General features: G+C 39.0%; 1 protein-coding gene across 4 annotated transcripts in view; it reads right to left on the bottom strand.

Moving 5' to 3' along the window:
* Nucleotides 1-14,964, bottom strand: part of smap1 (small ArfGAP 1) — a 130,260-nt gene that overhangs the window by 10,810 nt on the left and 104,486 nt on the right. For all 4 annotated transcript variants that reach the window (XM_063040286.1, XM_063040288.1, XM_063040287.1 and 1 more), the window contains one exon: nt 7,860-8,040. In XM_063040286.1, coding sequence (XP_062896356.1) covers nt 7,860-8,040 — 181 coding nt within the window. The remainder of the gene's footprint in view (nt 1-7,859; nt 8,041-14,964) is intronic.

The following is a 14,964-nucleotide window of genomic DNA, read 5'->3' as shown; positions in this document are numbered from 1 at the left end:
ATGGACCATTTTCAGTCATTTTAAGCATACTTAGCAGTCATTCACTTAGTAACCTTAATAAAAAGCCTCAGAAGTACATTAAACAAATAAATTATTACAGAGTGACAGCTCTGAGAGAAAACAAGAGCACATAAAAAAAAACTAGTTCAGTGACAGGATGTGTTTTAGCTATGTCTGCATTCACTATGTCACCAGAGATACAACCCCCGAGGCCCCTACATATCTCACCTGTCCAGTACCAGATCCCACAGACAGACCTTACATATTACTTTTGGCGATGAAATCACCATTTCGGTGCTGCAGCAACACCAGGTTCCTGGCACAGCAGCACACTGCCATGGTGGATGCCTATATATTTTTGTGAAGAACTGGGGTAATACTGGGTTGCTGCAAGTGTTCAGACTCCAGGAACAATAACAGGGTAACAAATCACCATTCTATAGAGTAGTGCCAAGGAAGTCAGTGAATAGCAATTTGTACCAGACACAAATGAAGTTAAGGAAACCACAAAGCTTTGGGAAAAATTGGTACAAAGTTGTTTGATACCACTAACTTTAGTAATGTCTCAAATTTAATGTTCCTTCCTCTTTTCATTCAGAAAACAAAACAAAATAGGAAATGCTGAAAATACTATTCATTCCAAGATTTCATTTTTCCCCCCGACTACTCACTGAAATAATTTTTCTGCTTATTAGATTTGAAGTGAAGCCCATATTTTCTGATTCAGTTCTGAACAAGATGAATTAGCTCATCATAGTTAAAGACAAAGTGTAGCTCCTCAGAAATCCACCCATTACTTTTAAACTGACTTTCCAATGCAACCACAGCCCACATAGGTTGGTATGGATCAGAACCTGGACCATCAGCGATTTCCAGCAAAAAATATTATGACACTTGATAAAAGTGTACATTAGTTTTAATTTGCCTAAGTACTGTACCTGCTAAACACACTGCTTTTTAAAAATACAGGATGATAACAAACAGGTAGTGTCAGCAGGCTACCCTTCATAACTTATACTTAAAAGTTTCTTTGATTGCAATAAATGCAGCCACTTAAGCTCAGATTCATACTTCATTGCAACTCTCTTAGCTGAAGCATAACACTCTACACTAAATATCAGTTAAGTTCTTTTTAACCTCCAGCGGGGAGTTAATGCTGTACAAGAATTAACTAAGTCAAAGCTAATTGAATTTGCAAGATCTTGAGAGTTTTAAACTGCTGCATGGAAAGGATCATTACTAATGTAAACAAAATAATTCCATTAGGTATTAAAATCAAACAAAGAACACAAGACCATCAAATTTCAGGTTTAATAAAATTGCAAAAAGGGACCTAAATGAAAGCTAGAGAGTAATTTCTTTTACCCACACAATCACTTATGTACAGTACAGTTGCATCATTGTGGAGGGTTTTGTTAATCTACCAAAGCTATAATTTGACCTCACTATGTAGATACAGGATCTTATTTTTATGCTACACTTGTGATAGATTTCCATAATAGGACCAAGCGCCCTTTTCTCTTACGCTCATAATTAATTTCCTGTCACTTCCAAATAGCTGGAAAAGTTAATTACTATAATTAAAGACAGTAAAATTATTTTACCTTTTGGATGCAAAAGGGAACACTGAAACTTAGCTTGAGTAGAAACAAAATGACAAGCTTAAGCCATCACCATACTAACAACATGATTTAGGCTACAGTGGTGTTCTTACCAATACCAATGAAATTATGTATAGGTCCTTGTGGGGACTGGTTGATCATTATGGTGTGCTGAGATCATACCTCAGGAGAAGACACACATTTTCAATGTGTACAGTCGGCCCTCCTTATCCGCAGGGGATTGGTTCCGGGATCCCACGTGGATACCAAAAAACATGGATGCTCAAGTCCCATTCAACCTGTCTAATGCAGTGGACCTTAGGACCCAGCAGAACCCTGGACTTCATTTAACCTGTTTCAGTGCGGTGAACATTAGGACCCGGTGGAGGAGCTCTGAATCCGCAGTGTTTCTGTTCTCGAAAATAATCACGATCACGATTGAAAATAAAGTGGAAATAATAAAGCGATCAGAAAGAGCTGAAACGCCATTGGTCATTGGAAAAGTGTTAGGCTACAGTCGGTCAACAATCGGAACAATTTTAAGGGATAAAGTGAGAAAGGGCCTTGTCCCGATGAAAGCTACAATTATTACTAAGCAACACAGTGGTTTTGGGGTTCTGATCCTCAACATTAACCCGGCAGAGATGGAGAGCGCGCTCGGGAGGGGTCTGTCACTGGATTGAACTCGGGAACTTCCGTTCCCGACCCGGTGCTGAAACATACGTTTCTTAAGTGTTTTATATGCATAGAGAGGTAAAATATATACTGTATGCTAAGACAAACATTTGACTAACTGACGCTAAATAACATCAGATGTACCTGTTCCGACTTACTTATTAAGAGAATATCTGTTTTTTTCCCGATCCTGATCCACAATAACCCACGCACACCCCTTCCGTATACTTTAAATCACCTCTAGATTACTTATAATACCTAATACAATGTAAATGCCATGTAAAATAGTTGTTATACTGCATTGTTTAAGGAATACAGTAATGATAAGGAAAAAAAGTCTGTACATGCTCGAATAACAAGTGCTGGAAGAGCACTTCCGGGTTTTCTCGATTCGCTTCGGTTGGTTGAACTCGCGCATGCGGAACTTGCGGATAAGGAGGGCCAACTGTACTTCAAATACTATTGGATCCACCCAAGATCACTGCCCTAGACATAAAATTCGCACCAGATTCAAAGGTCTTGCAGATTGACAAATATCTGGAAACAAAATATACAGCACTGATCTGACAGTCAACGTAGAGATCCATCTCTGAAATAAGAATAGAGACATGTTCTTACCAATTAAGAAATTAATATTATTTTGAACTGAATATTCCTGAGCTGGACCTCCTAGAAAACATTCCACCCAACCATGTTCTGCTTAATGAGGGAATTACTACTAAAACAGATCGAAAACTAACAGCTTTTCAATCAAATGACCAATGCTTTCCATATTTCAAGTCTAAGAATGGATTATCATTATTCTACATAGAAAGAGAAAGTAAGATATCAGTTTTATTTCTTTGTGGCTATACACAGAGACCACCAAGTGCTGACTTGCTGGCATCAGGCATTTTCAAGATGAAGAGGTCCAGAACCTTTTACACACCTTCAGAGTGAACAAGGCATTTGACTTATTATCCACTCGGATAATACAATGAAGATATTCAATGCTTTGGGGGGCGGGGGGGGCGGCGCTAGGGAAATGTGTCAGTATTCAGTAGGGCTCCAGAAGTGGATTTCACAAGTGCTTCACTCTCCTACTGTCATCATAAAGAACCAGTCTTTCAATAGAAAGTTCAAAGGTGATCCAGGATGTACCTTTGAAAACATCAAACTGCTTCGTCCAATACTGCTTAAAACAAAATAAAGATATGTTCATCAATGAGCAGGGCAGTTTCAATGAATTAGAATGTTGACCTAAAAGAAAAATTAATGCTTAATTTCCGTGTCCATTGGTTGACTTTAAATGACAATGAATAACTTTGCACAAGTAACATACATCAGAAAATAGTATTTTTTTTTCTTCAAGGGACACTATTAATGTCATGTGGAAAGAAAGAATTAATCAAATGGTATCAACTATTGATAAAGATATAACTGCTTGGTAAATCTGTGCTAGAGGATAGTGGGTATTAAAAAAGGAGTATTAAGACTTTCAAGAAACATTCAACTGACATAAATCAATAGTAGAAAACAAAATCTGTTTTCCTTCAATTAAACTTCAAAGGGCAGACATAATTGTACGTTCTAGTATCAATTGTTTGGTGACAATAAGTATAAAGTATAAAGCATTCATAGGCACAGGTATATTATATTTTTATGTCAGTTACCTTCGCTTGAGTTATGATAAAGACTGGAATATCAATTGAAGGTTATAAATTTGTTTGGACATTAATGTGGAATAAAAGCATGTTCTCAGGATGTTAACTTATCCAAGGATGCTTCTGAATGATATGAAAGAGCCACTTATGCAGTGCCAAGTTTTATAAAGGTCTATTTTCAGATTAATGATTTAATTGATATGTAAAGATAAAGATGTGAATTTTAGATCATGTCAAAACAAACATTTTAAAACTAAAAGTATTTATTTGAAGAGGAGGAAAACTAGTTAACTAGATAAAAATTGCAGCTGTTGGAATCAGTACCTCAGGACTTGAAAATCCCAAGGTCTTGCCATAGATACTAGTTTGTTATTAATTATTAATAATCATCATACATTATGATATAATAATGACCTTCACCTGGTCAGGGAGAGTGAGGAAGTGATAGATAGGCGCTATAGGCAGGTAGTCACACTGGGGCCTTGGGAGACAGATAAATGAGTAACAGTCAGGAGAGGGAAGGGCAAGAGTCAGATGCGGGAGAGTATCTCTGAGGCTGTCCCCCTTAACAACAAGTACTCCTGTTTGAGTACTGCTAGGAGGGATGACCTACCTGGGGAAAGCAACAGTGGCTGCACCTCTGGCACAGAGTCTGGCCCTGTGGCTCAGAAGGGTAGGGAAAGGAAGAGGGTGGCAGCAGTGATAGGGGACTCCATAGTTAGCAGGTCAGACAGGAGATTCTGTGGATGCAGCAAAGGAACACAGATGGTAGTTTGCCTCCCAGGTGCCAGGTTCCGGGACATTCCTGATAGTGTTCATGCTATCCAGAAGAGGGAAGGAGAACAGCCAGAAATTGTGATACATATTGGTACCAATGACATAAGTAGGAAAAGGGAGGAGGTCCTGAAAACAGACACCAAGGAGTTAGAAAGGAAGTTGAGAAGCAGGACCTCAAAGGTAGTAATCTCGGGATTACTGCCTGTGCCACGTGGACAGTGAGTATAGGAATAGAATGAGGTGGAGGATAAATGCGTGGCTGAGGTATTGGAGCAGGAGGCAAGGATTCAGATTTCTGGATCATTGGGATTTCTTTTGGGGCAGGTATGACCTGTACAAAAAGGACAGGTTGCACTTGAATCCCAGGGTGGCCAATATCCTGGCGGGGAGGTTTGCCAAGGCTATTGGGGAGAGTTTTAAACTAGAATTGCTGGGGGTTGGGAACTGAACCGAAGAGATGGAGGAAGAGGTGGTTGGCTCACAAATAGAGAAAGCTTGTAGACAGTGCGAGGGTGGATAGGCAGGTGATAGAGAAGGGACGCGCTCAGACCGATAGTTTGAGATGTGCCTATTTTAATGCTAGCAGCATTATTAACAAAGCCGATGAGCTTAAAGTGAGGATCAGTACTTGGAGCTATGATGCTGTGGCCATTACAGAGACTTGGATGGCTCAGGGGCAGGAATGGTTACTTTAAGTGCCAGGCTTTAAATGTTTCAGAAAGGACAGGGAGAAAGGCAAAAGAGGTGGGGGCATGGCACTGTTGATCAGAGATAGTGTCACAACTGTAGAAAAGGAGGAAGTCATGGAGGGATTATCTATGGAGTCTCTGTGGGTGGAAGTTCGGAAAAGGAAAGGGTCAATAACTCTACTAGGTGTTTATTATAGACCACTCAAAAGTAACAGGGACATCGAAGAGCAGACAGGGAGACAGATTCTGGAAAGGTGTAATAACAACAGGGTTGTTGTGGTGGGAGATTTTAATTTCCCATATATTGATTGGCATCTCCCTAGGGTGAGGAGTTTAGATGGGGTGGCATTTGTTAAGTGTGTTCAGGAAGGTTTCTTGACACAATATGTAGATAAGCCTACAAGAGGAGAGGCTGTACTTGATCTGGTATTGGGAAATGAACCTGGTCAGGTGTCAGATCTCTCAGTGGGAGAGCACCTTGGAGATGGTGATCACAATTCTATCTGCTTTACCATAGCATTGGAGAGGGATAGGAACAGACAAGTTAGGAAAGCGTTTAATTGGAGTAAGGGGAAACATGAGGCTATCAGGCAGGAACCTGGACACATGAATTGGGAACAGATGTTCTCAGGGAAATGCATGGAAGAAATATGGCAAATGTCCAAGAGATATTTGCGTGGAGTTCTGCAGAGGTACGTTCCAATGAGACAGGGAAATGATGGTAGGGTACAGGAACTGTGGTGTGTAAAGGCTGTTGTAAATTTAGTCAAGGAGAAGAGGAAAGCTTATGAAAGGTTCAAAAAACTAGGTAATGATAGGGATCTAGAAGATTATAAGGCAAGCAGGAAAGAACTTAAAAATGAAATTAAGAGAGCCAGAAGGGGCCATGAGAAGCCCAAGGTAGACAGGATTCAGGAAAGCCCCAAGGCATTTTACGAGTATGTAGATGCAGCGTATATGGATTTTGGCAAGGCATTTGATAAGGTACCCCATGCAAGGCTTATTGAGAAAGTAAGGAAACATGGGATCCAAAGGGACCTTGCTTTGTGGATCCAGAATTGGCTTGCCCACAGAAGGCAGAGAGTGGTTGTAGACGTGTCATATTCTGCATGGAGGCCAGTGACCAGTGGTGTGCCTCAAGGATCTGTTCTGGGACCCCTACTCTCCGTGATTTTTATAAATGACCTGGATGAGGAAGTGGAGGGATGGGTGAGTAAATGTGTTGATGACACAAAGATTGGGGGTGCTGTGGATAGTGTGAAGGGCTGTCAGAGGACCAGTGGTGTGCCTCAGGGATCTGTTTTGGTTGTTTTGGGACCCCTTCTCTTCGTGATTTTTATAAATGACCTGGATGAGGAAGTGGAGGGATGGGTTAGTAAATTTGCTGTTGACACAGAGGTTGGGGGATGTTGTGGATAATGTGGAGGGCTGTCAGAGGTCACAGCAGGACACTGATAGGATGCAAAACTGGGCTGAGAAGTGGCAGATGGCGTTCAACCCAAGTAAGTGTGAGGTGGTTCATTTTGGCAGGTCAAACATGATGGCAGAATAGAGCATCAATGGTAAGACTCTTGGCAGTGTGGAGGATCAAAGGGATCTTGGGGTCCGTGTCCATAGAACACTCAAAGCGGCTGCGCAGGTTGATTGTGTGGTTAAGGCAGCATACGGTGCATTGGCCTTCTTCAATCGTGGTATTGAGTTTAGGAACCAAGAGGTAATGTTGCAGCTATATAGGACCCTGGTCTGACGCCACTTGGAGTACTGTGCTCAGTTCGGGTTGCCTCACTACAGGAAGGATGTGGAAGCTACAGAAAGGGTGCAGAGGAGATTTACAAGGATGTTGCCTGGATTGGGGAGCATACCTTATCAGAACTCGGCCTTTTCTCCTTGGAGCGACAGAGGATGAGAGGTGACCTGATAGAGGTGTATAAGATGATGAGAGGCATTGATCGTGTGGATAGTCAGAGGCTTTTTCCTCGGGCTGAAATGGCTAGCATGAAAGGGCACAGTTTTAAGGTGCTTGGAAGTAGGTTCAGAGAAGAGGTCGGGGTAAGTTTTTTTTTTAAAAAAAAACTCAGAGCGGTGAGTGCATGGAATGGGCTGCCTGCAACAGTGGTGTAGGCAGAAACAATATGGTCTTTTAAGAGACTCCTGGATAGGTACATGGAGCTTAGAAAAACAGAGGGCTATGGGTAACCCTAGGTAATTTCTAAGGTAAGGTCATGCTTGGCACAGCTTTGTGTTGTAGGTTTTCTGTGTTTCTATATACTTGATATCCAATGAAAATTAATAAATGCATTGAACACTAGCTTAGGAATAGCTTGTAACTATATCAACCATTAAGGAAAGGATGCTCCAATTTTTATGTATTTTAGCAATGTTCCATTATGGAAGTCTTGGTACATCTAAAAAGCAGATTAGATTTTCATCTGCCTGTGACTTCAACTTTGTATTCCAGACTTTCAGTCCTTTACCTGGGGTGCCTTGTTGTTGCTGCTGTTGCTGCTGCATTGTTCCTGTACCATATAATGATAAAATGGAATCTTTGGACAGTGGTTTCTTGCAGTCTTCTGCTTTCGTGGATGGTTCAATGAAAAGATCAAGATCTCCTGCTGCTACAGATGAGGCTGCTCCTGTTGGTTTAGTGGAAGTGGGCTGAAGAAAAGGTGAAAAGTAGTGAATTCAAACATCCACAGATATATATACCTTTACCAAAAATTTTGCAAGGCAGGAGAGCAGTCAACTAAATTATTAATTTTCCAGGAATCAACTCAGGATTTTGAGATTTTTCCAACTCTGCAACAGAACAGTACAGTACGAGAACAAGCCCTTTGGCCCAGAATGTTGTGCTAAACTAATTAAATGCTTAATCAAACCAATCCTCCTCCTGATAAAACATCCATATCCCTCCTTCCCCTGCTCATTCATGTGACAATGTAAGAATCTTCCAAATGCCTCTATTGCATTTATGTAGCACTCCTGGCATTCCAGGCACCCAGCAGTCAGTGTACAATAAAAACTTGGCCCGCACATCTCCTATGAACTTCTCACCTTAGGGACTATTAAGGATGCCCCCCTAATATTAGATTTTTCAGCTCTAGAAAAATATAGTGGCTGTCTGTCTGTGCCCCCCACAATCTCATCAACTTCTATCAAGTCTCCCCTCAGCCTTTGCCATCCCAGAGAAAACCAGCCATTTGTCCAACCCCTCTTTATTAGCACATGTCCTCTAATCCAGGTAGCATACTGGTAAACCTCTTCTGCAGCTTCTCCAAAGCCTCCACAATCTTCCTATAATGGAACAACCCGACTGAATGCAATACTCTATGTAATACTGTATTCAATATGCAGAAGTGAATGCAATACTTAGAGGACACAAAGAATGTGACACAATGAACATGTCAAAATGCCCTGGCACAAACACACTTCACACTGATTTCACCACTCTCCACACCCTATTCCTCGGTAAATGCCAAAATATTCATTTAGGACCTAGACCACATCCTCTGTTTTCAAGCACATATTCCTCCCTTTATCCCCCACCTTCTTCTTAGTTATCGTTTTGCCCTTGAGGTATAGAATGCATTGGGATTTTCTTTAATGAAATTTCACTACACAAATTTGTACTTCCTTCTGGGAGAAAGTCTTACTGCATTAATGTGTGTCACTCCGGGACCAGAACTTTTCAAATATGATAATCACTTTTGTAGACAGAATGAGAGATTCAAAACACTAAGAATGGTATAGTCTTTATACATGGATTACTGGAAAATTAATGTTCATGCACCTGGCATTTTCTTTAAACAGAACGTTTTACTTCTGTTTCCATGACTTTTTAAACACAGTAGCAAAAATTTAAATCATGCACCGACACAAAAAGAACCACAGAATTTATAGTTGGATTTTTACCTGATTTAACTAATGTTAAACTATGCAAATGACTAGTAGGAACTGGGCATTCATATACAGAATATAGACAGGGAATTTATGATAAAATTGTGATTCAAATTGATCACTATGCCACAGTCAGCCAAGTGCAAAGAGTTCAGAACTCAAATGTTATAAAGGAGGATGACAGAATGTAGCACATTTTATTAGGATTTTCTAAAAATATTTTAACTCAAAATACTCCTCCATAAACAATGTACAATAGATTTGGAGAAATCACAAAAGTACTTGGCAATTTTATTTTAACATATAGGTCATTAAATAACACATTATGAGATGTTTTTAGTTGAAAGTTATCCTGAGCTGAATTTCATCAGAAGTAGTGAATGCATCAGTGAACATGTCAACTCCCAAGGGTACAGTACCTGATAAAACATTCCCAAAATTGCCAAGAGTACAATAAACATTACATCCAATCATTAATTTAATTCATGATTCTTATGGTTCAAATACTAATCCTGATAGCATCTCAAGAATAGTGACAAGAACACAGCACCTTTTTCGATACATTCAATTGCCATATTAAGCATCAACTATACATTTATTCTGTGAGGCTCACAGGATTCAAAGTCCAAATGAAAATGCAATGGTTAAAGCAGGATCTAGACCAACTGGGAAAATGGGCAAAAGAGTAACAGGTGAAATTTAATTCAGATGAATGCAAAGTGATGCATTTCAAAGTAGCTTTATTATCAAAGTATATAGTACGTCACCATATACAACCCTAAGATTAATTTTCTTGAGGGCATTCACACTTGCCTTCATTGAATGGGCACTGAATACAAGAGTTGGGACATCACGTCACAGCACTACAAGACAATGGTGTGACAGTGCCTGGAATATCATGTGCTGTTCCAGGACCAACTCAAGCAAGCATTTGGTCAGCATGCACAATCTAAGCCATAGGGCCCATTTCCATCCAGTGCAACTCTTAAGTATAATTCTGGAAAAGAAATCACCGCAAGAATTGCTTTTTGCCCAGATAATGTCTCAAATTCTCATGATACATAGCCTAAGGTAGCTTTGCTATCCAATTCAGTGGTTGATAATGTGGTTAACCATGGAATGGGGAACTAATGACAAAATGAGCTATTCATGTTCGTCTCAGCTATTGAAAAGTACAAATGTATAGCTGTCAAGGAGGTTTATCTAACTGTACAGACATAAAAGGAATGACTGACAATTGTAGCAACCAAGGATCAGTCAGCTGCAACAACCTTGGAAAGATCTCAAATCAACTGGGTTAGAAATAACTATACTTCAATAATTAAATATTCTATCACACCATTCGACTATTGTGGCTAAATGATAAGCAAAGTAATCAAGAACAAACAGCAATGTCTGATTAAGGAATCGCTACATTTTAAAACTAAGTGAAAAAATACAGTTAAAAACAAAAATTATCAGCTGATTAAAGCAATCTCAACACCCAAGCAACAATTATAGTTGCTCTGTGACACAGCTAGAGCTTCCTATACTTCTAACAGAATTTCTATCAATAATTATCTCAGCCACAAAGTTGGATTATATACAATAGGTTGTATGGTTAATTTGGGTTTATCGGGATAATAATTTATAGAGCAAGAGAAAATGAACTGCAAGGAACAACAACTTCTCTCAGTACAACCAGGCTATTTTTGCCAGATAGGGAGGACAGTTACTCATGAACGTTGTGCTTCAACACAATCTCAGTAATTTACAGCAGCCCAATCAGCTGGTTTAATTGACCATGGAGTATATCAATTATAATCACTCTGTTTTGAAAAACGTGGATAGTAGTTTAGTATTTTTAAATACACCAAAAGAAACATTAAAGCGGGGTGTGTGATCTTTTCAAAGGAATCCAACAGTCTGAACTGACCTTAATTATCAAACATTCTCATGTCAACTATTTTCTAAAGAAAATACAGGGAAATCTAAGAACTGTCAATGCCATTATAGAGAGGAGAGCTAGATACAAAAACTTAAAGGAGCTGGGTAATACAGAATAAACTGACACATCTCCTAATTGTTTATCTCAGACCTACATTAGTAGGATTTTGGCAGCTTACTAACCAAAGAGCACTCCACGGAGCCTTGGAAAGAAATGGATCCAGACATTTTCTTATCCATGCATATGGTAAAACCTCTTAATCCTCTTTATCCAGTTTGTTTCCTTTTATGACTGGTTTCAACACTAAGCAGTAAATAAATGAATTGTAAACCACAATAAAAGTTGTTTGCATCAGAAAATTCATATCCATGCAAAAATACAGTGTGTGCAGCACAAGCCCTGCAATAATTCAATATTCCTGACAACTGAATCAATAAAATCAGACTAAACTTAAAAATAATTCATCAAGCATCTGTTCTCTGTGACTCCAGGAAACATGGACTATTAAACCATCGCTACAGTATTCAACAGGATACATCAGCTGTACAGAGCAACATCCACACTGTCAGGACTAAATCAGAGTGGCACCAATCCAAAAATAAAATGTATTCAACCCAGAATCCTGCAAGTGACAAAATATAATGATATACTTCAAAATTTAGTGTCAGGCATGTTGCTCGAGACATTGCCACCTTTGGATTTTAACGTTAATTTCATGTGTTGCTTTTTATTTGCATCAGAATGGGCAAGTTCTGTAAAGTTATCCATTTATAAATTAGTCTTGCATTTTACTTAATGTGCTGGATATTTCTAGCATTCACGTTCAACAAATTTACTTGTTTGATTTCACTAAGTTTAACAACACTGCTTCATAAACACTGGAATTATCTGCACAGTCCAAGCCTCACTGTATCACTTTATTATTGGGGGTGGGGGGAGGGGGGAAGAATGGTGGGACAATCTTGCAACTTAAAACTAAGGTATTCACAGTTCTTTTACCTGAATCATAGTTTCCTTTTCACAGATGCTACCTGACCTGGTGTACTTCTAACAATTTGTTGTTATTTCAGATTATCCTCAGACTTAAATTGAAGTTTGCCATTTCTGACAAGCAAAAAGTGCTGCTGTCAAAAAAAACACAAAATATTCTCTCTGATCTCTACTGCAATCAGAACTGAATTCAAAGTAGTAATATTCTCCTAGTTTTAGTTTTGAAGTGGAATACTTCCCAAATAACTTACAAAGACAGACTATCAATTTAGAAGTAAATATTGAACATAGCTTTAGATACGAGGGGAGACATTCAATGAATAAACTGAGTTATGTAATCATCTGAAAGAAATCGACAGTTAGCAGCATGAATGCAATCAAATTCACATAAAGATTTAACAATGATAAAAAAAAATGCAAGGCCAGCTGTTTCTCACAGCTACTCAAATGTAAGTGTAACACGCTGTAAGGTTTCATGCTAATGTAATGGTTTTTCTGTAGCAGCAATGTTTGTGTTATGGTTAGAGATAATGGGACTTTGTAATGCATGTTATCCAATGGGAGAAATGTTGTTCTTCCTTGTGTGTCTGGGAGCCGAGATTTTCGTGATCTTTCACCGGGTAGCAATGGAAAGAGAGGACGCGAATGGAGAGTTGGAAGACCACTGGATGGAGTGGACTAAGGAGTGAGGGTCTGAGGGCTGGCTACGCTTGGAGGTCGATGGGAGCAAATGAACAAACAGTGAGCTCCAACGATGCGCAATAGACCTTTTCCTTAAAATGGGCCCTTTTACTTTTTAATTTCTTTACTAACTCTTTATTCAGATTAAGATTTATAAAGTTCAGTTGTTTAATTGCATATGGTGTACTGTCTGATATTTTGTGGTGCAGATTTGTAACCGGGCAACACATCATGCAGCATCCACACAAATGAGATTTCTTAGTTTGGCGGGGCCAGAAGTTGTCTTTCCCTAGATGAACACGTGCTGGCCAAGCCTGAGGGTTACATAAGAAATGGCTAATTGCTAATGCAAAATCAAAACATTTTGCACTTGAGCAGGTTGTGATTTGGAGGAATATTTTTTATTTAAAAAAATCAGTGCTGTAGAAAGGAACAAGCATTCTTCTTCACATTCAGAGTAATTATTTAAAAAAAAACTACATGATCTTGGTGAGTGCATTTCATGAAGGTGGCTTCTAAATTTAATTGTAACTGACATTATTCTTTAAATGCATCTGTGATCCACACAGTTATCAATTGGTTATCTGTACCCGAGTTTTCCATCAATATCATCAGATAATGAGCAAAAACAGCAATAATTCATGTTCCAAGAACTCCCAAGGGATTCTTAGAATAATCAAAACTCATTTTGGGCCCAATTCACTTCCAAAACTCCTAACAACTATTGTCTTTACTCAAAATTTGATGTTTCAAAATTAGAAAGCTACCCTGTAACAACTATAAATTTAAGCTTAAACTGAGGCACTATCCAAATCCTTACCTGGATGTATACTCCTATTATTTTTCATTACTCCATATATATCCTTAATTTCCTGATTTTGTATAGTAATGCCTTCACCACACAGAGACTAAAGCCATCAAGGTGGCAACTTGCAGTCACTTCGAAGTCAAGAGTTATTCAGGACGGAAACGGTATCTTTCGCCCAACTCAGCCAAATCAAGCAAGATGCCCATCTAAGCTAGTGTAATTTGCCTGTGTTTAGCCCATAATCCCTCAAAACCTTTCCTATCTATGTACCTGTCTACTGCCTTTTAAACACTGTTAACCTACCACTTCCCCTGCTAAATTATTCCACATGCCACTTTTGTGGGAAAAATGGCCCTTTACAACCCCTTTAAATCTTAGAAAGGACTAACCATTCACTCTACTGATGCCCCTCATGATTTTGTATAACTCTGTATGTCAACCTTGAAACACCTACACTCCAAAGAAAAAGAGCCCCAGCCTATCTAGCCTCTCCTCATAACTCAAGCTCTTCAATTGCAGTAACATCCTTCTGAATCTTTTTGTCCCCATTTCAGCTTAATGACATCCTTCATACAGCTCAATGACCAAACCTACACACAGTACTCTCAGAAATGTCTTGTCCATCGTGTACTCAATGCCCTTACTGAAGGCAAGAGTGCCATATACCTTCAACCTTCTCAAGGGATCTAGGAATACACAATGAATACTAGCCTTCCAGTAATGTCCATATCTCAGGAAAAAATCAATCCATGTGGAGGGAATAAAATAATTTATGGCTCTCTGCTAACTGACAGCACTGGTGGTGATGATCAGGGATTAAAATTACGGCTGGAAGAATAGAAAAAGCATCTGCTCAGATAATAAAAAATGCAAAATAGAAATTCAACTGCATTGAAAATCTCTGATTGAAATCCCAACTATTACTTATGTTTTCCATCCTCAATTTAATATTAAGCAACTTATTTTTTTTCACAGATCTATCCACGTACAGGCCAAACGCGAGAAATGAACAGGTTTCATTTTTACAAATCACTCGACAGGTTAACAATTGATCCAGATATTGTAATGGATAGCAACAGAAACACAGGACTAATATGAACCACCATTAGAAGAGGGTTGGGAGGAGTGAGGAGGAAGAGAGATAAGAAACAAACATTAGTACTCATTTCAGATTTTTAATGTAATATTTGGGAGCTTTTTTTGAGTGTATAGTTATCCATTAGTCATACTAAACTAATCTGTGAGTATACTGAACCTTTCCTCTTTAACACTATTGCTG

The sequence above is a fragment of the Mobula hypostoma genome, chromosome 2 (genome assembly GCF_963921235.1).
Source record: "Mobula hypostoma chromosome 2, sMobHyp1.1, whole genome shotgun sequence".
NCBI classification, from domain to species: Eukaryota; Metazoa; Chordata; class Chondrichthyes; order Myliobatiformes; family Myliobatidae; genus Mobula; species Mobula hypostoma.
Note: the sequence above shows the minus strand (reverse complement) of the source record. Positions and strands in the feature narration are given on the sequence as shown.